The sequence below is a fragment of the Branchiostoma belcheri genome, unplaced genomic scaffold (assembly GCF_001625305.1).
Source record: "Branchiostoma belcheri isolate BF01 breed outbred unplaced genomic scaffold, Haploidv18h27 scaffold80, whole genome shotgun sequence".
In the NCBI taxonomy this organism is placed as follows: domain Eukaryota; kingdom Metazoa; phylum Chordata; class Leptocardii; order Amphioxiformes; family Branchiostomatidae; genus Branchiostoma; species Branchiostoma belcheri.
The window spans coordinates 839837-866647 of NW_017804465.1; the positions used below are offsets into that span (position 1 = coordinate 839837).

General features: G+C 41.7%; 1 protein-coding gene across 1 annotated transcript; it reads right to left on the reverse strand.

Moving 5' to 3' along the window:
• Positions 1-2332: 2332 nt before the first annotated feature.
• On the reverse strand, positions 2333-25402 carry LOC109486507 (VWFA and cache domain-containing protein 1-like). Its single transcript, XM_019790344.1, has 32 exons — positions 25096-25402; positions 24085-24316; positions 23808-23967; positions 23361-23526; positions 23130-23256; positions 22877-22947; positions 22521-22625; positions 22230-22400; positions 21793-21886; positions 21469-21579; positions 21192-21344; positions 20709-20860; positions 19854-19985; positions 19407-19524; positions 19036-19123; positions 18679-18762; positions 18197-18307; positions 18001-18073; positions 17692-17744; positions 17282-17426; positions 16738-16996; positions 7907-8070; positions 6509-6780; positions 5862-6014; positions 5353-5500; positions 4685-4811; positions 4288-4358; positions 4032-4136; positions 3560-3647; positions 3414-3499; positions 2901-2994; positions 2333-2445 (listed from the first exon to the last, which is right to left on the reverse strand). The coding sequence occupies exons 1-32, from the start codon at positions 25288-25290 to the stop codon at positions 2333-2335; spliced, it is 4221 nt and encodes a 1406-aa protein (XP_019645903.1). The 5' UTR covers positions 25291-25402.
• Positions 25403-26811: the final 1409 nt, after the last annotated feature.

The window sequence follows — 26811 nt, forward strand, 5'->3', positions numbered from 1 at the left end:
TTAAAGCTATTTTTTGTAAGAATGGTTATTTACCTACGTTTATGAGAATGCTATTATCAGTTTACTTAGTCATTCCAAACTTAGCACTAACGCTTTTCTGGAGTGCACAGACCTAGCTTCAAGGTATGACTAGGTAGGCATGTAGGTGGGTATATGAATTGATTTACATTCTCATTACCTGGATTGTCCACTGAGCCAGTAACATCATTCAGAAATTGTTCGATGTTCGCAACGTCCACAGCTGTCCCCACGCTGCTCAGATAGCCGACTGGGTCAGTGTAGGCCTCTGGTGGGAACTAAAGGAGTAGTTTAGCTATAGGTTAGTTTAGGTAAGGCACTAAGTAGTAAGTACATGGCAGAGAGTTACCTGCTCGGGCTGGAACTACATTGTTACCTGGACCTTTGTGGCCTCGATGCTGATGAAGTTTGGCTCTTGACATGTAAACCTTCTTACCATGACAGTAGATCCGTCCTGAGTGGCAAAGTTGTCGTACAGTCTGCAGACGTCTGCGTTTGTGTTAAGGTCCAGCTGGTGAAATACTGACTCTGTACCGCTGTCAGGATTCACCTAGAGACAATGATAGAGATTTACCGAATGTAAGAATAACAAAGTAGCCTTATTATGTGATAATTGATTGTAATTCAACAAATTTATATATAGTTAGAATGTTCAGAGTGACATACATTTAACAGATTAATCACTTACCTGGTTTGGAACGTAAATGGTTCTATCCTCGTCGAACAGGCACAGAACCACGCTGTACTTGGAGTCGGGAATGGGTTCGTAGTAGAAGGTTGCCGCCTTTTCTAGAGTGGTGACGCCGTCTAACCCGGCGTATCCGCGAGTAACCGGAACTTTTACCTGAGGTGTTAGAAAGGTCGGTTTTCTCAGGTAAATGTTTCGTTGATTTAGCTGAGTTTCATAAGCGCAAAAGCTTTTTCCTCAAATACATGTTACACTAAATCATGCATGTTAGTGTTGATAAGTGTTACAAGTCGTTGATATTAAATGCAAAGTCAACAAAAGTCAAATAGCTTGCATTCGTTGATGAAGGTTAGACATCCAGGTAAACAATACTCATAATAGGAAATTCAAACTCTACTACTGGATCAGTTACAGAGATGATTCCCGGACGTTTCGAGTGACATCCATCACTCTTCTTCATTGTCACTAATAGTCACATTAGTGACGCTGAGGAAGAGTGGTGAATATCACTCGACACTTTCGGAAAAACATGTAGTAGTACTTAGACTTGAATTTCCTATGAGAAATAGCTTACATTGTTGACAAAGCACTCGCCACTCTCCCCATTCAGGATCTTGGTGACTTCAGCATCCGGCAGATCTCCTTTCATTTCATCCAGGTGGAGAAATGTTGGATCTGTCGGCCACTCCATGGGCTTGGGCAGGTCTCGGTGGAGAAGGACTCGACCGTCTATAAAATATGGCAGCACATCAAGAAACATCATTATAGCTATGTTACAGTGTGTCTATATGACCGTCAATGGAAAAGACCAAGCAACATCATCTTGCGTATTCCTCCCAAATGGCAACGTGTTGCAACTAACCTTGCTCATATCTACACTGTAATTGCATGAAGTGCATCCACAAAGCGGCCACTTATGGACCTTATGATGACCTCGAAACATATTTTGTAATTATCTAAACATGGCAACGCGATTCTAAATGTGTTTGTAAATTTTCTTATAGATTCTGGGTTGCCTGCAGTTCATTAAAAACCAGTCACTTATAATACATGGATTTAAGTCAATTTCAAGGCACTTGTTTCTATGTGGAAATGAATAAGCTAATAGACTCTTACCTTCTCGGTCCACCAGGAAAGCGTGGGAGTAAAAGCCGAGCTTGAAGTTTACAATCGCGTTAAACACGACGTCCATGGAGATGTCGACCGCCGTTACGCCGAAGAAGTCATTATTGTCCATGGTGCGGATAGCAGCGGTTATCGTTAGCCCTGAAAGGTTAGAATGCAACATACAAGAGTTTCGTGATCACGTAGGATCGCCGAGTTCTAATAGTGTTTACTTATAAAAGTTGTTATACCCTCTTATTCATTAATCTCCAAGCAGATCATACGGTGGTAAGGCAGTGTCAATTGGCCATTGTTTGATATGCTTGGAGATTAGTTATACATAATTTTTCAGAAATTCTCATTTGAATGACCAAAAGTTAGTGTAGCCTTTTCTGGATCTTAGCAGCATTCATTCGGTGGAATTTATTTTTCAAATTGCTTAAATGATCAAACTGTAGCATTTCATTTTCGATTAAATGGTTAATACATAGCTTTAGTGTCCCGGAAATGTGGATGGTTGTACTAACCAAGATGCTCGTCATTGGTGGGCACGGAAAACGTCGGTTCTGGCTCCGACTGGAAGAAGTCGTAGTAGCTTCCCATCATTGCCACAAGCCTGTCTCCCCGACCGTCACCTGAATTTTATCATCAAATACGTTTTCTTAACTAGAAAGGTAACATTTGCTAAGCAGATGCATAAGGTTTACCTTCGCATATGGTTTGCTTTTCTTACTCAAATACATTCATACAGGTAAGACAGTTACCATGGTGGAAGACATCAACAAATCAGGCCATTGGCCAGGTCAGAGGTTAGTGTTTGGAACTGAAGAAGAAGAAGAAACGTAGTAAAAACAATATGTTTTCCTTCGGTAAACATAATTACACAAATCGCTCCGTACAAGTACCTTAGTTTATTTCCGTAAAAGAGCGAATAATCCGAGTTGGTCCGTTTACTTTAGAGTGGATTAGGACAGAACTAGGATTATGTTAGGTGTAAGTGTAAGGCTATCCCATAGATATTCGGAGCTGTGCACAAATGTTATGAAGCGGAGTACTTCATGGATATCTCTGCATATTAATGGAGACTGACCTACGCTGTCAGTTCTGCCTGGTGGACCGACTCCCTGTGGATCTCTGTATGTGTCGTAACACGAGCCATACGTGTCCTGCCTGCAGTCTTCATTCTACATGTAATTGTATGCGAAAATACACCGATTGCACGTAGTCCAATACTGTATATGACAAGTGATCGTTTTTACTAATTACGACCACTGATTGAAATTCAAATTACATGTATATGATAGCCACTATATTCTCCCTTCCTCGTAACACACCAGCTATTATGAAATGTGATGTGTAATAGATGACAATTTCAATTATGATATGACGCTTTATGCACAAAAAAACCTACGTCATCTCCTGTACTAGCCATTTTGTTCAAAACACTTAAATCATGCTGCCAAAGTAATGTAATAAAGATAATCGGGGCAAATATAACAAAATACGTCCGGCGTAGCCACGACCACATCGTTTATAATACCAGCTTAACATATACATGTATTATCTTTTAAGCGATGGCGTTGATTGATAAAAAAGTACTTACTGTCCATGTCACCGCATTGGAGATCTGCCTGTTGTTTTGATCTGCGATGGTAGCAAGGAAGTCCAATGCCGGTATCCCCACTGTAACTGTAGATGTTGGAATCAGCCAACCTTTCGATTTCTTTGACCTCATCCGCCTTGACCTACACAAACCATTAGGCTCATGGCACCAGCCGCTGAGGTCAACTTGAATGTCGTCGCCCAGGCCGTAGGTGAAAATGTGAACACTCCGGTCCTGTATGGGGCACATAATAGGGACAAGAAGTGATGTATTGTTGCAGCATTGTTTCATCATGACTGGTAATGAATCTTTTTGTGAAAAAACAACATTCTCAATAATTTATTGGCTATTTTGTATTACCATCTGAATGCTTTGTTATTTTTGCGTGACTTGTCCTTAAGAGTTTAAAATAACTGGAAGGTTTCTTTTATGTTTCAAGATGTATACTTTTTCTTCTTACTTTGCTTGCCAGCAAAGAACCAAACTTTAGATTTGTTCTACATCAGCAAATAAGTTTGGATTTTAACTGTGTCTTCGTGTTAATTTGAATAAAAATTGTACGTAGGTACAGAAGCTACAAAGACCATCGCCGTTGGCCTCCTTCCGTCTATCTCTCACCATGCGATTCTGTCCTTCAGTGATCGTGTCCAAAACATCCTGCGGGTCTGTCGGCACTCCGTCTGTCAGGAAGATGATGACGTTGTGACAGTCCTCAAACTGTTCCTGTGGGAATTAAATAAGCGTTTATTATTAATAACAGTTAACTTACATGCATAGCAACAACAAAGAACAGGTCAAAAACATAACGCCTTTATGAAATATATAGAGCTTTTCTAAATTTAACTTATTTGGTATAAAAGGTAATTCTACTCACCGGTTTTTTACGTTTAGCTTCAACGAAGATGTCGAAGGCCTTGTCGAAGGCTTTGGCGTAGTACGTCAAAACTGAATGGGGTTTCAGGAAATAACGGAAATTACAATACTTTGCAGTTCAATGATAGGTACAGAATCCAGGCCCAGATTTTTTATACCAAAAGTTTGGGAAATGTCAAAAGTCTACTTCTGTAAAGGGATGCACATTGCCAATTGCCTTCATAACAAAAAAACAAGTATTGGCTGGAAGAACACTGCGTAACGCTAATAAATAGTGTGTGTCACCATTTTGTTGAGTTGATGGCTCAATAATAAATACAACAGATTAAAAGAATATAAAGAAGAGGTGCCCGGTAAAGCGTAATGCTTCTCCAAACTACCATTCGTCTAATACTTACAAATAGGACTGAGGCTGTCGATGAAGTCTCGCATGATTTGGATGTTTCCTTGATTCGCTTCTCCAAGACTGTCTCGAAGACAGCCTGCTGGTGTCTCGACATCATTACTGAAGGACACAACTCCTACCTGAAGCAGAACAACATGGATTGATTAATATTTTTGTAATTAAAGTAGAGAAAAATTCATTCACGGCATTAATTGAAAATTTAACCAGATATATTATATAAATGAAGTTTATAGAATTCTTCATAGTAAAACAACACCCATCAAAGTCTATAGAGAGTATATGCTGCCCTGTAATCTTTGATATAATAATGACGTTTATGCTCTTGCTTTGACAAAACAGCGAAAATGGACACTCAGGAATCGACACATCTACCATGCAATCCAGGTTTATCTTTTGTCATTTATTACCCTTCCTTTGATCTCTGCGTATCTTTGTGTTGAAATAAAGTTTAACATCATCGCACTATGACTTCAACCAACACAGATGAACTTCCAGATTAATCTACCAATCTACCAAACTAATATGCCTACGTCAAATGATGGCACAGGTTGCATATTTTGACTACATGATTTATGGTTTATGATGTTCTGTGCTTTAACAAATGCCTCTTTTTTTACAATTTAACACACATCATGTCTTTAATTCAAATTTCCAACTCACCCAGTCCCTCGCTGTTAGCGTGTCGAGGACCGTCAAAGCTGCTTGTTTGGCCAAGTTGATTCGGTTTGCATCATCCATGGACAGACTGACATCTATGACGATCACCACGTTCTTCTTCTTCGGTGACGCTGCGCTGACGTACCAGTTTCTAGCATTTTAGAGGAAAGGAGGAAAGGAAAGAATGTAAAATTACCGTGCCATGTGACAAACAGGTTTTCCTTAGAATTGATTATTTCTATACATGCCTGACGTTGTTAAACATACATGTATGTATGCGCACACAAACTTGTAATTCACGTCAACGATCACGTGTAAAAATATGTGTATAGATTTAGACTTTAAAGGATATAAACCTTTTGATATATTTTGTCTGATCCGTACCTATTCCATCATGACCTCGATGTAAAGCGAACAGTAGGCTGATTTGAACTTCTTATTAACAACACATGTTCAAACAAACGAACAAACAAACAAAATAACAATCACATTGAAATGGAACTCTTCCGTACCTAAATATGTGGGCGTTGCCATGGCAAGACCTGTCGTTCTTGGGGAACTGGTGATACTCGCCCTCTTTCGCGCCATAATACTGCCAGGTCACCCCGGACATCTCATGTATGTTGGACTTCATGGTGTCGTAGACGTTTGGTCGGATTGTGTTCCTCGCACCAGGAACTAAACATGGAGATATTACAAATTAAAATATGTTAATGCGTCTGAATTGTAGTTGTTCTTATTTTATATCGTTAATTACCTCCATGAAAAATGGAGGTATTGTTTTTGGCGCGTCTGTGTGTGTGTGTGTCTGTGTGTGTGTTCGTGTTTCCGCACATTTGTAGTCAGCATAACTTCCGAACGCCTTTATGGATTGTGATGATATTTGGTATGCTGGTAGGTCTTAGGAAGCCAAAGGTCAAATATGGGCCTCCTGGTGGCTGACCTTGCTACTGCAGCAGAACTTTTGTTTATTGTGACCTTACACCGACTGTCCCTTTAAAATAGCCTATCGCTAGGTGGGCAACCCTGCCTCTATACAGTTTAATAAATCAAATTAAACTAGAGTCCCACGATTTCATACCTTCGCCAAATGATGTTAATCTTAATGACTGACAAAGTAAAGATTATTACTCCGTGAAGGAGGTCAGGACCTCCGGACGAAGTGTTGTGAAGAGCCGTTTTTTCGTGTTCGCATGGCGTACCTTTATCAAAAGTAGCGCAGCTGTCGTTGACGATCTGTTGCAGGAACCTCGGGTCGTACTCCAGCTGGCCGAGGTTGTCGCAGCAGGTAGTAACAGGGTTGCCACCCATCTGTCCCTGTGCATGAGAGGCTTCTATCTCAGCCTTGTTCCTGTGCAGGATCTCCCGGCACTTCTTCAGACGGTCTCCTACTGCCTGCGTCAGCAGATGCAGCTCGTTCTGACCATCGATCTGTAACATCAGAAGTATGTAGATAACTCATCATAGTAATAAGGTCTTATTAATAAAAAACATTTATATGGCAACTTTTGCCAGCTATTGATCATAGAATCAGACGACGTAATAAGGTATTGCTGTCTAGTCGTCTAAGCTAAGCAATTCACCTGTACTTTAGTCAATAGGTGATTCTTACTATAAACTGTTTATGGGCAGAGCGTTCCTCTGCTGTTCAGGCTAGCTGCACAGTCATGTCTCCGTCTGCGTTCTTATCTAGACCAAATATTGTGCCGTACCAACCAACTAAACTTTGTCTCTCGAACCGAGATATGTAAATACTCAGACTTCTGCCAACTGATAGGGAGATGAAGTATAATTCGGACAGATGTAGCTATTTTTTTTCTGCTAAACTTTGTAGTGATGTGACGCGTAAAGTGGTAGCAATTCTAGTAGGTCTGTGGGAGAAGGGACATACAGCAGATAGTTCCCCTGCTCAAGTTGTTCTTAAAGAGACGTCTATACTAGCTATGAAATATTTCATCCCTTTGTGCTATTGCCCCCACGATGAAATATCTTCATAGCATTAAGAAGTATCTAAATTGCACAAGCAAATTTGAATATTTACAGAGAAAAACATGTACCTTTTATTTGTAATAAAATGTTGTGTGACGCTGTTAAAATAAGCAATGAAACTGATTGCAGCACCACACTGTTCGTAAGCCTTGTAACTGTTTTGATGTGTATTGATGATTAAGAAAATTATGTATCTCATATTTAGCGCCTTGGTCAGAAAAACTAAAAAAAACTATAATATGATAGCGTTTGAGCATCATTTTTTGTCATACCGATGACTTTCGTGCGTGTTGTTTTTTTTTAAACGTGACAACATTCATCATCAAAAAGTCCAGTGAAATGTCATCTTTTTCAAACTATTAACTATTGTAATGATGACCTTTTTGTTTTAAATCCTAAATCTTAATGTTTCTCTACATTCCCACAGATGCCTGTACCTGTACCGTTCTCAACCACGTATTTGCCTTTGTCTGTCATGTGATGGAATACTGTGGTCGGAAACTACAAATCCTAAGTGGGCGCTACCAATCTTCCCTGCAGGCAATGTGGGCTTATGATACCGACTTACCTGAGTCTGTGTGAAGCTGAGTTTGTCGTCATATTCCTGGACCAGTTGCAGCGCGCCGGTTTGGGACTCGGCGAAAGTCGTCATCTTGCGGCTGACCCTGGGGATCCAGTCGGTGGTGATGGGAGCGGTGGACAGGTCCCCGAGGGAGGGACTCCATAGCGCCGCTAGGAACACTAACAGGACCGCTTTGGGCGGCATCACAGGCCCTTTTTTCACAGTTAGTAGCACGGATAGGTTTACTCTTGTGATATGCCTCCGATATTGCTTGGTAACCTAAACGAAAAACCTCAACACGACACAACACGGTGTCAATCAATATTCAAATGGCGTTTCCCCATAACTTGATCAGACTGATATGAATTTAATTTAGTTTAGTAGCTAGCTGCGTGGTCAAGAACGTTGCTAAGTGTGTAAGGCCTGTTTTTAGAATTTCACCATTAAGTTCAACAGTCCTTTATCATTGTTTTGGTCTTGGCTACATTGGTTGTCATACACCGGCCTCTTACACCCAAGGGTTGTATATTCAAACCATGGGAACGTTAAGATTTGTTTTCACTCTAAGCTTTAAATGATTGAGGTGTTATTTAGCTCGCGTCAATCACATCAAGCTAAACTGGGTGCATGCCATAACAATTTATTTGATCGTTCAACCAATTCAAACAACAAGGCGGCTTTATAACAAACATATGTCGTATGAAAGTCCGATTTGCCGCGGGGTTTCTTTTACTCGCTAGCTAGATATTTTCAGGGAGGTCCGGTGGGTACATTTGTACAATTTGAACAACTGACTGAACCTTCCGAGTTCCCACGTACCCGACACGACCCAGGTTTAGGCCTAAATGGCTTTAAAAACTCCACGAATGTCCTTATAAAATTTTACCCAGAGCTGAACATAAGTCCTTGGTAATAAAATAATTGGAAAAAAACGGTGATCGTACACCAAATTCAAAGTTATCGTATCATGGATGGTAACAGAACTCGCGTGTCTGAGTAAGTAAAACAGTGTAAATTTGCCAATCGCGTAGATAACAAATTTGCGTCTTTCCTGTCACCAGTGAGACATGAAATCTTGTTTAGGACATGCAATGCACCCTAACATGTATTCCACAATACTTTGTTACTGAGGCAAGAAGGAGTCAGTACTGGATTTTTACCACCAGTATCGGCCTGTTGCGGACCAGAGATAAGGGCCAGTCTTGACAAAACAAAATCGATCTCCATTCAATACGGAGCATGAAAAAAAATACATCAGACTCTCTGCAGTGTAGCTTTATTGTAACTAAACGCACCTACCGAAGTATATGACTACATACGAATGAACCATTAAACAAACATTTTAAGCGTATTCTAAGACAATCCAACTTCAAATGAATGGCATGTAAGCATCACCAAGTAAATCTACGGTCAATCCACAGGAAGCAAACAAAAGTCGTTTTCAGTGCGTTACACCAGACATGGTGACATCGTCTCTCCATAAACAAGGGCGCCAATACCACACCACTAAATATATGTTGAAATGTATTCCGATGTGCAATGTATGTATTTCAGTTAAGATGAAAGTTTTCGTCTGCATTACAAGTTACATTTTCCGAGATATTCCAATTTTAGCCTAAATGTTACGAGGGGTGTTCAAAAAGTTCTCGGCCTCACCTAGAAAACGTCATGGCAGTAAATTTTTTCTTACACTATTTTTTAATATAGTCTTCTTTAACTGCAATACATTTGGTCCAGTGATGTTCCAGCTTTATTTTCCCCTTGTGGAAGAAAGTTGAATCTGGAGCCCCCAGATAAGCCTATACCGCATAGATGACGTCATCATTACCATCAAAACGTCGACCACGTAAGTGGAACTTGAGTTTAGGAAACAGGTAGAAGTCCGAGGGTGCTAGGTCAGGTGAATTGGAAGGGTGGGGTTAGACTGCAAACCCAAATTCGTTTGCTGCTGTCACTGATCCCTGTGCTGTGTGAACAGGTGCATTGTCAGCACGCTGGCTCGGAGCTTTCCTCTCCTTTTCTCTTTGATCGTTGCCCTCAAATGTCGTAATTCTGTTGCATAGTACTCCCCATTGATGCTTTAACCCGTTCACATGTAGTCAACCATGATTACTTCCTTACTGTCCCAGAAAACAGAGGCAAAAACCCTGTCAACGGACGAAACTCGCTAAAACTTCTTGGGGGGCCGGAAAAAATTATTCATCCATTGTTTGCTCTGTTGTTTTGATTCGGGGTGAAAGTGGTGAACCCAGCTCAACTTGGGTGAAAAATGTTTTGAGGAAATTGCATGGATTGGACTGAATTCGTTCCTTGAAATGTCAAGCCTGTTTAACTGCTGATGTTCAGAAAACATTCGAGGCACCCACCATGCAGACAGTTTTTTCATCCCCAGGATGTTCGACAAAACATTGTGAACTGAGTCATAACACAGGCCAAAGAACCTGCTACATGTTGGCCAGTCTCACATCTGTCATTTACTACCATGTGATGGATGGCCTCAACTGGATTGTCCGTGGTGCTGATTTGTGGCATCCTGACATATGTTCATCTTTTGTGCTCTCCCTGCCGCGCTTGTAGCTAGTAACCCCATTCTTTATATTTAAAATAGAAAGGGAGTCATCACCAAGTGTCTTGACCATGTCTTCATGGATGTCCTTAGGAGACATCCTTTTTTATCGATACACTTGATCAGAGCAGACGCTTCTTTTGCGGCCATTTTGTGATTTGCCCTCACCCACCCCATTTTGACGGGGCGTCACGTGCTCATTAATGAATACAAAAATTTGAATTTTTGTGTGCAGTGATGTAAGACGTCATAGTATACAGCTATACCAAAGAATAGGAGTTTGACCTTTATTTTCTAGGTGAGGCCGAGAACTTTTTGAACACCCCTCGTACTTTACTCTTTGTTGCATTTCTACACGTTCTTCATATTAACGGTAACACCCTTAGTTACTTCAAGGACTTCACTCGCCGTCAAGGTTGACAAGATGCTGATATCCCGGATGTACCCGCTTGAAGCGCCTCACTCTGACGGCCACCAGAACTGCAGCCAGGGTTATCACCATAGCAGATCCTCCAGCTATGAGGGCCGTCCTCTTCTCCACGCCTCCTAAAACAGAAAACAATAATTTATCCACGTGCTATTTTCTTGATTTTTAAAAGAAATCTCGGAACGGTTAGTCAACGGTAACTGTATTCTATATTGGGCCCTTTTTGGTAAAAAAAATCAGGAAAATCAACATATTTACCATTGGGCAATTTTGTTCACTTCGCGATCGAGCTAGCTTTCAGCACCAAGGACAAAGCTGATTATCAACTTTTCCAAAGTTTTCTTATGCTGAGAATGGCTGCTGTGATACCATATAAATTTTAATATGGTGTGAGATATTATCTAATGGTTAGGTACTGTACTGGTGCTTCTAATGTGCTTATTTTTTTCGTATATATTGCTGATAACATAGCTAAATATATTTAGAGGGCTACGAAAGGGCTACACTAGGGTCATATCCGTAGTAAACAAAGAATAAACTTACCGGGTTGGAAGTCTTCATCAATGATGATGGGGCCGCGGGAGATCACAAAGCGGCTCTTCATGTCATCCTGCTTCTCAAGCGCCCTCTTGTGATGGCGAATAGTCCTGCAGCCCTGAGAAAGTTTTATAGTTAAACCGTTAACATCTGACTGTAAACCATCCCAGTCGAAGGCATTTTTGTACCAACCAAAGTCGTATTTTTCGACAGAAGAAATCTTAGTTTTGCGACAAATGCTAAATGACTATTTCATGTCTTATGTAAAATGTTTTGTGGCACCTGCGCACAACGGGATCCGGCGTCAGCTGCATCGCAAACCTCCACCTCGCACCGGATGTTGATAGTCGTCACTTCCTGTACGAAGCGGAAGGCCTCCAGGCTGAACCTCTGTGTTGCCGGGTCAGAGTTGGAGTAGAGTTGTAGGGTGTCGTCCGAGGCACAACTGCGGAAAAAATGTGTTGGGAACCGACGTAAAATTTGCTCCTGAGGCCTTTTTGCAGAAAAAAAAAGAAACATATCGTAAATGGCACGTGATTTTTTTATATGTGTGGCGTCAGTACTGTGTCAAAGTCGGTACCGCCCCCCCCGTCCTGGTTATAGGGAGGTTGGGTAGCCCTGATGGCTTCCAAAGCTTTGCACCATTTCAAGGCTGTGCTTTTCTAACGAGGCATTGCAATGAACACCCTTTATGAGTGGGTACTGTAGGGAAACCATACAGGGACTCACCTGTCCTGTATAAGTGTGTACTGTAGGGAGGTGTTGTGTCCGGATGTAGCCTGACACTGCAGAGCGATGATTGACAGCTGCCTACCGTGACCCTGCACCTGCAGCTGCAGGTACAGCCGCTCCCGCAGGTGCTTGTGCACCTGAATGGCAAAACAACAATGAAAATAGTCTGGGGTTAGAACATCTGTCTGATTTTTACATTTACTGCAGCTGCAGGTACAGCCTCTCCTGCCTGTGAACCTGCAATGTCAGGGGGCAAAACAACTAGAGAAATTAGAAAATCTGTCTGATATTCACATTACTGACATCAAAGTAGTTACATTTTAATCACATTTTTGTCATCATCTAATACTTGAAGCATTTCATATATCCCCAAATCAAGCTATACCATGTACGAAAGAAGTAATTACATAGTTATTACAAACACAGTCAAGTTAATCCCCAATTTATGCAAGGAATCGAACATGATAAAAACCGAATCACTACGTCAGTATACTAGAATAATACATACATTCAATGAAATAACTTGAACTTGTAAATAATAGTTATTATTATTAAAAGCCTGTTTACCGGGTACTCAGGTGCTGTGTAGGGAGCCAGGTAGGTCTGTGTGGGGAACATGTCCAGCCGGATGGACAGCTGACCGAACCCTTCATCCCAGAACTCCAGTCCGCCCGGGATGGGCAGGAACTGCGACAGCACGGCCTCCTCACGGTCGTACTTACAGCTGCGAACACAGGAACAAAGTTACTCTTCATGTAGAGGCTTAGGCTTATTACCTTCGCCAAGAAGGTTATGTTATGTTTTTGTTGGCGTTCGTTCGCGTTGGCTTCCTATCTCTCCCATTTCACCGTGTTTTGTCAATATTTTGATTGATTGCTTTGTTAATGTCATTGTTTTCGTTGGCGTTTCGTTCGTGTGTGTGTCTGCCAGCACAATAACACAAGAAGGCTAAATGGATTATCCTTAGATCCCCCCCCCCAGCTTGTTATGGTACTGCAGTTGAACTTCAGGTTTTTGATATCTCGTGATCAGGGTAGGCTATGATCACGGATTTTGGATGGTAGGTAGCTCTTGCGCAAGAAAGAAGTGACGTGCGTTTGGCCCCCTAGCGGCTTGTTAATGTCCTGCATGTACCACGCGTTTCCGTCTCAGTGGCCTAGATTCAGACCTACCCTCAACCAAATGCACTCTGAGATGGCTTCCTCACCCATTTTACGGTGCATTGTCAATATTTGGATTCATTGCTTTGTCAATATTTGGATTCATTTGCAAACACGCAATAAGACAACTAATCATAAACACCTGATAAAATAGCAATACACCTACATGGAGTGGATGACGACATCAGGATCTCGGGTGATGACGCCATCATGGGTGAACAGCAGGCTGACGTTGTTGTAGAAGATGACGTACTTCGTGTCAAAGGTCACCTACGCATCACATGGAATTCAGTCAGTAAGCTTCACTTAGTTTAATTGTAATTTTTATAAGACTTTGCACATTGTAGTTACTGTGTAAGTACAGCCATATGTAGATAATGAAAGTGCGTGCCCGTAGATTTTGTTTTCAAACTCCACAAAACCTGCAACAGCAGGCAGATGAGAATGTAACTATTTCTAGACTTTTCAAAAGCATTGGACTCAATAGTCCAGATCGTTACCCTTGTCCCGCACTGGTAGAGCCCGGTACGCAGGATGTAGTGTGTCCCGTTAAAGCTGGCCTTACAGCTTGGGTCCGGGTCCCAGTGCAGCCCGCTGGTCACCACGTGAGCGAGCCGGTCGGCCGGAAGGGCCAGCTCCATGTACTCGTTGGTGCAGGTGGGGGCTGTGTCGGTCGGAGGGGGACCTTCTGGTGCAGGCGTTGTAGCTGTGGGAATATGTGTTGTGGGATCAACGTATGTGTGTGTGTCATCCAAGTGCAGCAACAAAGAAAATCATGTCATGTCTTGTCATAAAGTCTGTCTACGGGGTTAAGGTTAGGGTAGCTCCGTGTCGTTTTTCAGGCCGTGGGCAATGGGTTGTTAATCCGCTATATATGTCTAGGGCACGCTTTTGAGAGGTAGCCTGGGTACAATTAGGAAGCGAGTGTGGGAGCCCCGGCATGAAAATTGGATGGTACCCAGGCTAGTTAAAAGGCGGAGCCCATCTCTCGTCTTCCATCGTCTTTTACCTCAGTCCCCAACCGAAGTCTGGTTTCCATTTTTATTGAATCTATGACCTCTTGGTCTTGTGTCGGGTACTAGTAACCCCTTGCAACTCGGCTATTAAACGCCACCATCTAGATACATGGAATTCTACAAGTACCTACCGGTTGCGCAATGCGATGTCATAGTGCAGACATAGAGGGTCCAGTCAAAGAGCGTTCCTGCCGGACAGGGCAGGTGTACAGCGAGTGGGTGCGTCCCCGTGCACTGGTAGTACATGGTACAGTCCTGCGGGTCTGGGTACATGCCGGCCGGTAGGATCGTGCAGTCTACGGGAGGATGGAACAAAACAAGACACCTCATCATGATATAGCAGACTACCTGACGTGTGATTCCAGGTACAGAGACTGGATTTCTATTTACCAAAATTCACATGCAATCATTCAAAAGCATTTTCTTCAAAGGTACTTCAAACGTTCTGTTCATTTGAAGCAAGGTGGTAATTGAGTACATCTATTCGAGAGATTATACCTGAAATTACTTATTGTGCATTATGATTATATATGGTCTTTCTGAGTACAAACAGGCAAGTATATACACATCAAAGTTTAGATCTTCCGACTAGTAATGTAAACGATACTTTTAACGGTACATGCCGATTCGCTTTAACGTATGTTCTTATTACTTTAATTTGTTTGCATTTATTTAGTAGGTAGGTTCAGCTGTAAACGACTGTACGCCGTGATTTCTTGTCTAAAAATGATTATTTTTATATACAATACGAAACCCACAAAGTAGAACCTACCGACAGGCTTGGTAGTTGTTGTCATTGACGGCGTAGTTGTTGTTGTTGTTGTTGTTGTAACAGTTGTAGTAGGCGGCAGGGTGGGGGCAGGAGTAGTGAGCAGGCAGGTCTCCGCACAGAGGGGGAAGTCCCACTCCTCACACCACTCACAGTGTGGCAGAGCCTTACAGGTGACGTTGTCGTTTCTGTGAAGCACGAAAGAGACAGAGACAGAGAGAGGTGATGATTATTGTCCTTGCCTCGTCTAAAATCAGAAGTTGTAGCTTTATATCATGCTTTGATCAACAGTTTTATATACTTGTATCTAAAAAGTACTGAAAAGATACAACCATATACAACATCAGTGTCATAACCAAGATCGATGAAAACCTGAACCAAATAAGTACTTACTGTGCGCTGCATTTCTCCTGACAATGTTCCAGCTCCGGTTCAGGTGAGTAAGGCGGCCCGGGGTTTCTAACGGTCAGGTCCTCTGGAGGGGCTACATGTAAAGGTAGTAAGATGTTATTATTTCTGGTTCGGAATTATTGTATTAGGAACTGTCTGTTTTGGTCTAAGGAGTTGGTGAGTATGCTTGTCTGACGGGGGTAGGTTGACAGTGCGTGGTGGAGGAAAGAATAACAAGAGGTTATAAGGTTGGTCTTTTGTCTTACTGCATACAAGCATGCAAGCATATAATCGGTATTGGGCAGAGTTGTTAAATATGTTGTCAGGTCTCACCTAGTATTACATTTGTTTTTATCAATAAGAAAGTCAGTTAGAAACTATTACGAAATTTGCAATAAGAAAGTTTTCATAAAGTTGTTATTGTTATTTTTAATGTACATGTACTAATGAGGACTTAATGTACTCACGAGGACAGGGGATGTCCGACAGAAGACGAAGGATTTCATTGGTACAGGACTCATAGTTCCAGTCACAAATACAGGGACACTGAAAAAGCAAACAATTCAACATGACTGTAAATGATACCCCAGACGGAGGTAATTTTACGATTTATAGATGGAGGTAATTGTGTACTAGTTGGTGCACTGAATAAGAAGAAATATGTTTTATACGTTACACACATTGTCCTGAAAGCAACATTTAAGATTTCAACTTGAAATAACCAATAATACAAGACTATGTCAATCCTCTTGATTAAATGCTCTTATCACAATGCTTTTGACATTTTAGAAATGCATAGATGTACGGATGCTAGTTTATACACGTATTTTACGGTACCAACATGTATGTGATTTGCTGGAATAAGAGTAGATCTAATAAGATTAGATTTACCTGACATTCTTGCAGTTGCTCAGTACTGCATGTCTGACAAAGATCATTACAGGAACAGTTCTGCCAGAGAATACAAATAAAAAGTTATTGTTCAACTCCAGGCAAAAAGACCTGGTAAACAGCGGACCATTTTAGACGACTGACATGTCGAAAAAAGTCGAAAAAAGTGAAGCTATAGTAATTTAGCAAATTATGAAGCAAACACATTTCTACATCATCATCATGTTCTTCAGAGAGGAATCGACCATGCAAAGGACACAAAAGGTAGGTACACATCTGGGGACAGGGAAAGTTTTGTAATGGTCATTGGTCATTATACGTTCAAACACGAATGTCATAGCAAGCACGCCAAGCAAGCGAAGATGTACAACCAGACTGTTGTCCCAAACCTGGTTGCCGCCGACTACGATAGGCCGGTCGTTAGGCCGGTCGTCACAGTTGTAGGTTTGTCGGTTGTGCAGCGTCAGAATGAACGTGTTGGTGGCGTTGATGGGATGCAGGGCGAACTGGTAACACGGCGGGCCGGTGGTGACCTCCAGGCCGATGAACCCGGTTGTGTCGTAAAACATTTGTGAATTCTGGGTGGCATAGTTGTTGCACCATTCTCTCTGAAAGAGGAAGACTGATTTGTATACAGCAATGCCAGTGGACATTAATTCATCATGGTAAGTCTACCTCTTAATTATATACATGTACCAATAATTTGATCTCTTCATGATGGGCATCCATGATTACCATGATGATGATGACCTTTGATACACTTTTTGAAACGTGTTTTATATGTCACTAATAGCACACGCAGATAAAACGGGTTGATAATGTTTTTCAGCATGTCATTGAACTGTCATACAACAGAACCCGGTTTGTATGCCGGGTATCCTAATTCCCCTTACCCTGAGATATTGTCCATGGACGATGAGGTACTTTGCGAGCCATGGGAACCTGTGAGTCAGGTGGTCGTGCTCCATGTTCCGGGTGTTGTTGTCGAACGTTGACAGATAGTAAATGGTGGTGTTGTCCAACGATTCCATGAAATATCTACGTAATAGGTAAATGTTAGTTGAACAAAGATATGTTGTGCTGTTTTACAATTTTACAACTATACCAAACATGTTGAATCAATGTAATGGGGTTACAAAACACCCCAGGGGAGCTTTTTTTTTTACCAAATATCAGTTAAAACTGAAATCATTAGAAATCAGTCCAATTTCTCATGTTTGAGTTTCTCCCTCAACTCAACTTCCAGCCTTTTTCTATTTCAACTTTTCTATTGTTCTTTATGAAATAGTATAATGTTACTTACCCACTGTCATCCAACATGAAACAGTCATATTCATCCGATAGGCATTCGGGAACCTAAAAAGATTTACAACACAGGAAATCTCATTAAAGATGAATTCTGAGACTTGGGAAGTATATTTGAAACTGCTCATTCAACGTATTTCCTGTGTCTGACTTTTGACCTCCTTCATTTCTCCCTGTTAATTTTCCCGGATCCAAGTGCTGTCAAGCTACTTTTAGGTTCACTCTATTTTCTCTACTGACCCTTTGTCGCCCTTTATACGCATTGCTACCTAAATGCCATAATATTGGCTGTGTTTCGTTAACAAACCTCTGAGTAGAGCATGGAGTAGAAGTACTTCTCCGTGATGTCAGCAGCGATAACTCCCATGATCTCTTGCTTTCTGCAAAGAAAATCAAAGCGTTTTAAATTAGGAAAAATTAGGAAATTGGCAGTTTTGAAAGTGCAAAAAGAGTTATGTAGTCTTAATTGAGTATAGAATCGAATGTGACTGATTGAGTCTTACTCGGTGTGGAATATCAATCTGCTGATGGTGACCATGTTGCCTCCGCCGAACGGACTGGGGACCGGACGGGAGAAGGTGTAGTCGTTAGGTCTGCTCAGGGCGCGCTTGTACCTATGGATGTGTGAAAAAGTGGTAAAAGTGATTTTTCTCTTCTGCTCTTCTTCTTCTTCATCTTCGACTAGGTAAAATTCTGCTGCCCTTTTGTGGCTTATATGAGATGGGGTTCGCCAGGCCTCCATCCAGAAAAGTCGTGTAAAGTGCCTCTCCCAAGGGCACAAGAACAGTTACATGCCAGGGTTCGAACCCGGGACCTCGTGGTTCCGAGTGCAACGCTCTGCCGTTACGCCACACAACCCCACATTACCACGGCTCCATCATATTTGAGACAAAACTAATGAAAAATTGAGAATTTTGCTTCAAAATCTTTCCCATTTTCATTTAGATTTGTCTATTTCTAGCCGATGTAAGAGTAAAGGGCTCACCATGTCTGGCGGGTTGGGTCGTAACGCTTGTCTGTGATGGTCCCGGGGAAAATCCTGAACACTCCGTTTTCTGTGCCAAAGTATCTGTCAGATAGTTGAAAAGAAAAAGAGAGAAAATACAACGAATAAGTCATATTGTAAAACTGGTGTTGGTATGTGGTAAAGGACAACAATAAAAGGTTAATGTCCCTACCAACGGCAGATATCCAAATGGCATAAGACATGGTCTGTTTTTTTAACGACTGAATTAGCGAACATATTCCCTCTTGATCAAGCCATTGTGTGTGTGTCCAGTTTGATTTTCGTAACCAACAAGGTAACTATAGTACAATGACCAGCAAACATGTGTGTCGTTACCTCCAGAGGGAGTCATGATCGTGTTCCCTCCAGTACTGCTCGATCTCAGCAGACAGGACCACGTCAGTTCGGATGCCATCTAGCAACCCTGGATGTAGAGAAATGATAATCATGTAAATAATACTTAAATAAAATATTTATTTTCATTTTCTACTTATGCTACAATGATGATGGTGATATGCTACAATCATGTGACTCCAGCACCGGTGTTTTATACGCCGATATGGGCTGGGTTGCTAGACACAATAATAAAATGCATTGATTGATTGATTGATTCATTAATTGGTGCATCACGTTCACCGACTAAAAATACATAGCTCAGACATCCAAAACAGTACTTCCGGATAAAGCAGAACATTTTGCAGGAATACCTGGATTAGCCATAGAGCCGGCAAAGTCGTTGATGAAGAGTTCGATGTCGGCAACACCTTTAAACGTCTCAAAGTTGTTCAGGTAGTTGATTGGATCAGCGTAGGCCTCTGGTGGGAACTGCAGTTTGCAATGGCAACAAATGTGAAAACAATATTTTTTTACAGCTGTGATATTGAGTGGACACTCAATTTATTGAGTGAAATCGTATGTGACAAGTGTTTAGTAGAATGCTTATTGTAATGTAAATGTGCGTTAGACAATACAAACACAGGCTAATGTTAGACAATAAAGAAATAGGGTAATGGTAGACAATAAAGAAATAGGGTAATGGCATTAGGTTCTTAAAAACTGTCCCGAGGTGTTGAACTAAAACACCGCGCACAGTACTTTAGTATTTCGATGAATCCAATAAATACTCTGGTAGTCTCGCGAAATTAAACACGTACCATAACAGTTGACTTATCAGGCGTGGCGTACTCGTCATACAGTCTGCAGAACTGCGTGTTGCCGGTGGCGTTGTTCATGTACAGCAGGTCCAGACGGTGGTACAGGTCGCCCACGTTGTTCTCGGGTATTACCTATCATAATCCATGTATAAGTGTAAAATAGAATAGCATGATTTAGTTCTATTTATCTATCACACGTCGCCAAGCTTGCTCTCTGACATTTGAACAACATCAGATTGCGCCTTTTGATTGAACTACCATGTCATGTATTTGTCCCCTGTGTTGGTGGCGGCATTAATATAAGTTGAAAAAAACTTGAATGTGCCGTCACCACGTCTGGTGATTACATGTTGGAATAAAAAAAAGAAGTAGGTCGTGAACAATTTATACCAATAGGATAGATATTTTTTTTTTCAATTTTTCTCCAATAATACAAAATGTAAAGGTCAGAGGAACAATTACCTGCGTGGGGATTGCTATGGTCTCATCATCTTCAAACAGACAGAGCACGACGCTGTACTTGGTGTCAGGAATGGGTTCGTAGTAGAAGGTCGCAGCTTTCTCTATGGTCACGGCTCCGTCAAACTGGGCATTCCCGCGGGCAATCGGGACTTTAACGTCCTGTGTCGACAAAATAACGCAATATAACGACAAATGCATGGATTTCCATTGGTGATTACGTTACATCGGTGGTGCACTCATCATTTTTAAACCCGAATGTGGTCATAACTTATTCAAGCGCTTTTTCTGCCAATATGCACATGGACATGTCAGAAACTAATCATAAGGGAGTCAAAATAGAACATTATTGGCAAACAAATTGGCAAGTAACATCGGGAATAGACAGGTTTTTACGTCAATATAGTAGTCTCCAGTGTCTCCATTCAGAATCTTGTTGATCTCCCGTGACCTGAGAGCTGACTCCATGGCTTCCAGACCGAGGAACGTCGGCTCTGACCTCCACTCCATGGGTTTGGGCAGGTTGCTGTGGATGAGCACTCGGCCATCTGTGGACGTATGACATAATTACCTTATGCAGTGTGTTCTAAATGTAACCGTGCCAGACAATGCTGGTACAGATTGCCCGTTCCTATATAGTGTTTGAGCTAGCTGGTTTACGGATGTCCTAGCGGACTAGTCCGGTAATAAGGAATCATCAGCTCATGTTGGTATTTATGAGAATTGGAATGCGTTTCTTTCGACCTTTTTGTATGACCACAAGCTCTCGAGGTGGAATCCCAGTCAGCCACAGATCGACTACCAGGTTGTGTAACGCCTAGAGTACAATACGCCCACATGGTTACAGCACTTTGACCATATATACGGACTTCTACTTACCCTCTCTGTCCACCAGGAAAGCATATGAATATCGGCCGATGTTGAAGTTGGCGATCTCATGAAACACGACGTCCATGGAGATGTCCACAGCTGTCACTCCGAAAAACGTGCCAGCTGTGTCAATGGTGGGGAGGGCGGCGTTTATCACCAGACCTGGAATAACCACAGAAAAGCTTTTAATTGCAAACCCATTCCCGGGAGCTAATTGCATTGGATTCAGAATATATAGAGGAATAAAACAATATCATAACAACAGTGTGTTTGTACTTCAACATACCAAGATGCTCATCGTTGGTTGGCACAGAGTAGGTCGGCTCAGGGTTGTCAGACGGGAAGAAGTCGTAGTAGCTGCCCATTATGGTCTTTAGTTTGTCGCCCTGGTTGTCGTCTGGAGGTACGAAAGAATTAATAATAAAAAAGAAATTTATCTATATCTTCGAGACAGATACCATTGTGTATAGTTCTTTATAATTCTAGTCCTTTACACCACACAGCTTGGACTACTTTACATAGAACCTACGTGATGTACAAGTACTTTACATTAGGTAATTAACAAAGACGAAAACCAATCTCCCGTGTGACTCGCAGCCCTGGAACCTACCTATGTAATCTGTCCTGCCCAATGGTCCCACGCCTTGCGGATCCCTGTTTGCGCTGAAGCACGATCCGTACATTTGATTTGCGCAATATCCGTTCTGTTGCAGGAAAACACATCAAATGCATTATTGTAGACTTGCTGTCTATAATATTTCCTATTCGTGTTGCATAATTGAAATTCGCCTCACCACAATAAATGCATGACTAGTCTGACTGATGCTTGAGATACATTTTCCATTCCGAGACCCAGCTTGGCAGTTTGCGAGAAAGAAAAACATTATATAAAGGACAAGAAACACACGAATCGTTTAAAGATAATCATTAGCATCATTTGTACATATTCTTGATATGAAAGTTTGGAAATAATTTTTCGCTCATTCAAACAGCCCAGTCAGGCAGGTTTCTAATCGTCACACCAGCATTAGTGAAGAAGCCCGTTACCGTCCACTCCACAGCTCCCGGGATCTGATGATTGTTCTGATCCGCGATCGTAGCCAGGAAGTCCAATGCAGGTAACTTCACCCAGGGGTTGTTGGGGTCCGGGGCCCAGCCGCTACTGGCCGTTTGGAGAGCTAAGCCCAGCCCGTAGGTAAAGATGTGCACAGAACGTTCCTATGTAAAACAATTCAGAAGTTTTGTTTCAATTAAGCTAGATAGCCTTTGTGAAAACAGATTTACTCCTAAAACAACTGCTACATATACTCTAGTTACACTCTACGTATATGGACATACCATGAGGCCCTGGCCTTTAGCAATTTCGTCCAATGAGAAGTAGGTGTCTGTTGGCTGTCCGTCAGTCAGGAAAATGATGATGTTGTAGCAGTCATCAAACTGTTCCTGTTAGATTTAAATCAATTGGAATAAAACTTAAACAGGATTCTCATACAGGTTTGGTTGTTATCTACATGTATATATGAAATTGTTTCTTCCGTTTACTTTGTTCAATGTTCTTGAATATATGACATCTGTACAGGTATGTGATGTGAGGTTATTCAACCATTTAGTAACAGTAACACACTTATTTAAATCTTAGCAGAAGCATTCATAGTGAGAGTAAATTACCACATGAATTGAAAATGGTTGCTTACCGGTTTCTTGTTTTTAGCCTCATGGAACATGTTGAATGCTTTTTTGAACCCTTCAGCGTACACGGTTATAGCTAGGAGGGAAACATATAAAAACAAACTAAAATTTCAACTAATGGCAACTGTCCCATTTTGAGAAAAAGAAAACTGTAACTGGGCTTGGATGACAAAATACACATATCTCATATTTGCCGATGCATGTTGTTGTCTTGATTGTTTACACTTCTTGGGGAAACCCTTGGACAATACCACTTACTCTCAGGCACACGTTGGTTGATGAAGTTCTGCATGATTCCGATGTTTGTAGGGTTGGCTTCTCCCAGACTGTCTCCTAGGCAGCCTTCTGGTGCTTTTGCTCGGGCACTGAAAGATACCACACCTGCCTAGCGAGAAAAAAGTCTAAACATTAGGACTGTATCCTAGCAATTCTAACATGCTGTTTGATGTTTGTTTTACATGCATTCACATGTTTTGTCACAAAACTCACCCAGTCCCTAGGTGTGAGGGTGTCCAGTACCGTCAGAGCTGCCTGCTTGGACAGGTTGAGCCTGTTGTTCTCCTCTGGTCCTGGAGGCTCCCGCATGGACCCGCTCACGTCCATCACAATCACCACGTTCTTCTTCTTAGGTGAGGCGGCGCTTACGTACCAGTTTCTGTGACATGAATAGATGAAAAAAAGATAAAGGTGGTAAAGATGATATAGAGTATTAATAACCGCACATTTGGACAGCAGTCAACGTTCTTAAAATGGGTTATAACTAGAAATGCCGCCATTTCCTTTTGAGGAAATGTAGCGGATGGTTTTACCACATTTTACAACATGGCAGGGAAAGAAGGAGAAACACAAGGGAAAACACAAGTGGCAAACACATTACCTACGTAACATATTATATGAATCATTACTTAATCAAATTGCAGACCTGAGCTTTCTTACCTGAACCTGTGATCGTTGCCCTCACATGACCTGCCGCTCTTGGGGAACTGGTGATACTCGCCCTCTTTGGCGCCATAATACTGCCAGGTCACCCCGGACATCTCATGTATGTTGGACTTCATGGTGTCGTACACATGCTGCCGGATTTTGGTTTCTGCAGGTGGGGTGGGGCCGAGGTATGCTGGAATATAATGTTTCACTGTGAGTTTAAAACCTAGACAATGTACTTAAGTATTTAATAGGTAACTAATGGGGTTCCATGTATTCAGAAAATAATTACCATCAGTGAAAGTAGCGCAGCTGTCGTTGACGATCTGCTGCAGGAACCTCGGGTCGTACTCCAGCTGGCCGAGGTTGTCGCAGCAGTCCGAGACAGAAGCGCCCCCTGCCGGGCCCTGTGCATAAGAGGCTTCTATCTCAGCCTTGTTCCTGTTCAGGATCTCCCGGCACTTCTTCAGACGGTCTCCTGCTGCCCGGGTCATCAAATGGAGCTGCGTTTCGCCGTCGATCTGTAAATTAGTATGAATCTGGATGGGTTCAATTTGTTATTTCAGATGTTAAATTGTAGTATTATTACGTTAGGTTCATTCGGTATCGAATTGTTTGCTAAGCGACAAACCGTTTAAGTTTTGAAATGGAAGATTGAATCTGAAGAGAGATAGGATTTATTATGATTCGAATTTTATCCTGAATTAGAATCCTAAATCACCTAGCCCTACGTAGTATTTACCTACGCCTATAGTATAAGCATGGGGTTATTGCAAGTTAAAATACGTCAGTTTAGTCTCGTTCATAACGCCAGGCCAACATTTGTACTGATAATAACTGCAGCCTAATGGATCGTGATCAATATTTGGTAGTTGACGTAGTTGATCATTGGTTAATCCCAGTCACCACATTTTATCCTACCCAAAACAACGGCTGCTTAATAGCTGATTTATATCAACTTACATACCATTGTTAATTATTTACTATTCGTTGTTGCTACCAATGCTATTAGAATGCTATTTTTATTGCAAAACCGTCGTAAAAGTTTGCTTACGGTTGCAATAGTTGTAAACTTGTCCAATGCTACATTGGTCAAAATGAATTATCTGATGCTGATGTACAATAGGGATCTCTTGGATTTGAAATCTATTCTTTGCCATAAAGAGTACAATGTCACATTCCAAGACGTATAGGCGTATTCATACGCGCAGAACCATATAAATCACCAGGTCAATGACGTGTAAAACAGCATTTTTGCCCATTGCCCATTCTTAATGAGGATATTTCAAGGATTACATACCTGAATCTCGGTGAAGTTGAGTTTCTTGTCGTACGCCTTGACCAGTTGCATCGCGCCGGTTTGGGACTCGGCGAAAGTCGTCATCTTGCGGCTGACCCTGGGGATCCAGTCGGTGGTGATGGGAGCGGTGGACAGGTCCGCCAGACACAGGCCCGGCAAAACCGACAGGAGTACCAGTAAAGTAACGCCGCACATCCTGACGATACTACACTGTAACGTTGGGAGAAATTTCTCGCTATATTACGCGCCCCTCACGTCTTTGACAGACGTGATTTCTAGGTGCCCCTCTAGCTCTGTGGCTCTGTCAAGGGCGCCCCTGCAGCAGTGATGTCGGCAGCCAACTGCTCAGCCTTTTATTGCCCTTGAAAAATAAACGACGGAAGTTGTTTTTGGCCGTTCCTAAGTAACAATGACAAATAGTACAACATAAACTTTTTTGTTCCTGGTTACGACGTTAAACACGATCCATCTTTCAGCTTTTAACAGGCAGTAAAGGATTAAACAGTGTTAAACTTTCTTAAATGATAAGAAAAAAGGGGTGCAAACCATCCACGTGGGGGGCATTGCTTTGACTGTTACTAAGTCCGTTTCTAAGTGACGGTACTAAATATTGAACAACATTTTTCTTACAACTGAATGTTTCTATCTTCTCGTTTGGGAAGAGGCAGTTTGACGACGGATGATACCCCCATTAGAGACAAGTAAGAGATACCCCCATTAGAGACTGTGTAAAGATAAACTACGGATTCTTCGTTGCTGTTACTGTGTTACAAGGATAAGTATCTTAACACAATACTTTGTATCTATTTATAGTGGAAAGGTCTCATTTTTGCCTGTTTTAGGAAAGATTCCCTTATCAATAACAACAGACTGTAAGAATGTCTGAAAAATAAACAGAAGGAGACTTACTTGTACCGTCGCCAAGTAACAGCGATCAATAAACAGCAAATTTACTGGTGTTACCCTACACTACTTACCACTGGTCTACACACATAAACTTACAAGTCAAACCGTTTTTACAGTTCCAAATACAGAAGTATTGACAAGTTCTGTAAGTTCATGCATGACACTGAAGAAGAGTAATGGATGCCTCTAAGAACGTCCGGAAGCTATCTCCCATATCTTTGAGTACTTAGGGTATAATAACACTTTAACCCACTTAACACACACATATTATCGCGTCTTAAAATCAGTGAAGTCATCGGCAGTGTTTGCTTATCACTATACGATTAGACGTAATAATAAAAGACTTTCATGTATGGCCAATAGCAAGATTTGTTAAGTCTGTAAGCGATAGTATATTTTGTACTTGGCAGAATCTGCCTTTTGCAGTAATTTTTCAACGGTCTCTATATTACCTGCGCTTTATCCCAGCAGAAAACTTCCGCATTCAATATTGCACACGATAGAGGTACAGCAGCTCTGACGTACCCAGAACCCTGCGTTATCCCGAACCATGCTCAGGCACGGTTCTGGAAGTTTGAAATCTAGTGCCATAAAACGTACTACTGAAAATGCTTTAAAAAGTTTTAACATTTTATCAGGCCAAGGTTCAATTGTTCTGGCCAACAAGGCAATGTCATTTAACCGACCGTTACGTTAAATATAGATCAACATTCTTCATCGGTACCCCTGTGTAGAAGACATAGCACTGGGCTCGATCCGTTCTTTTGTGAACCACTGTGTATCGTTTTATGAACTCATAATTATGCATGT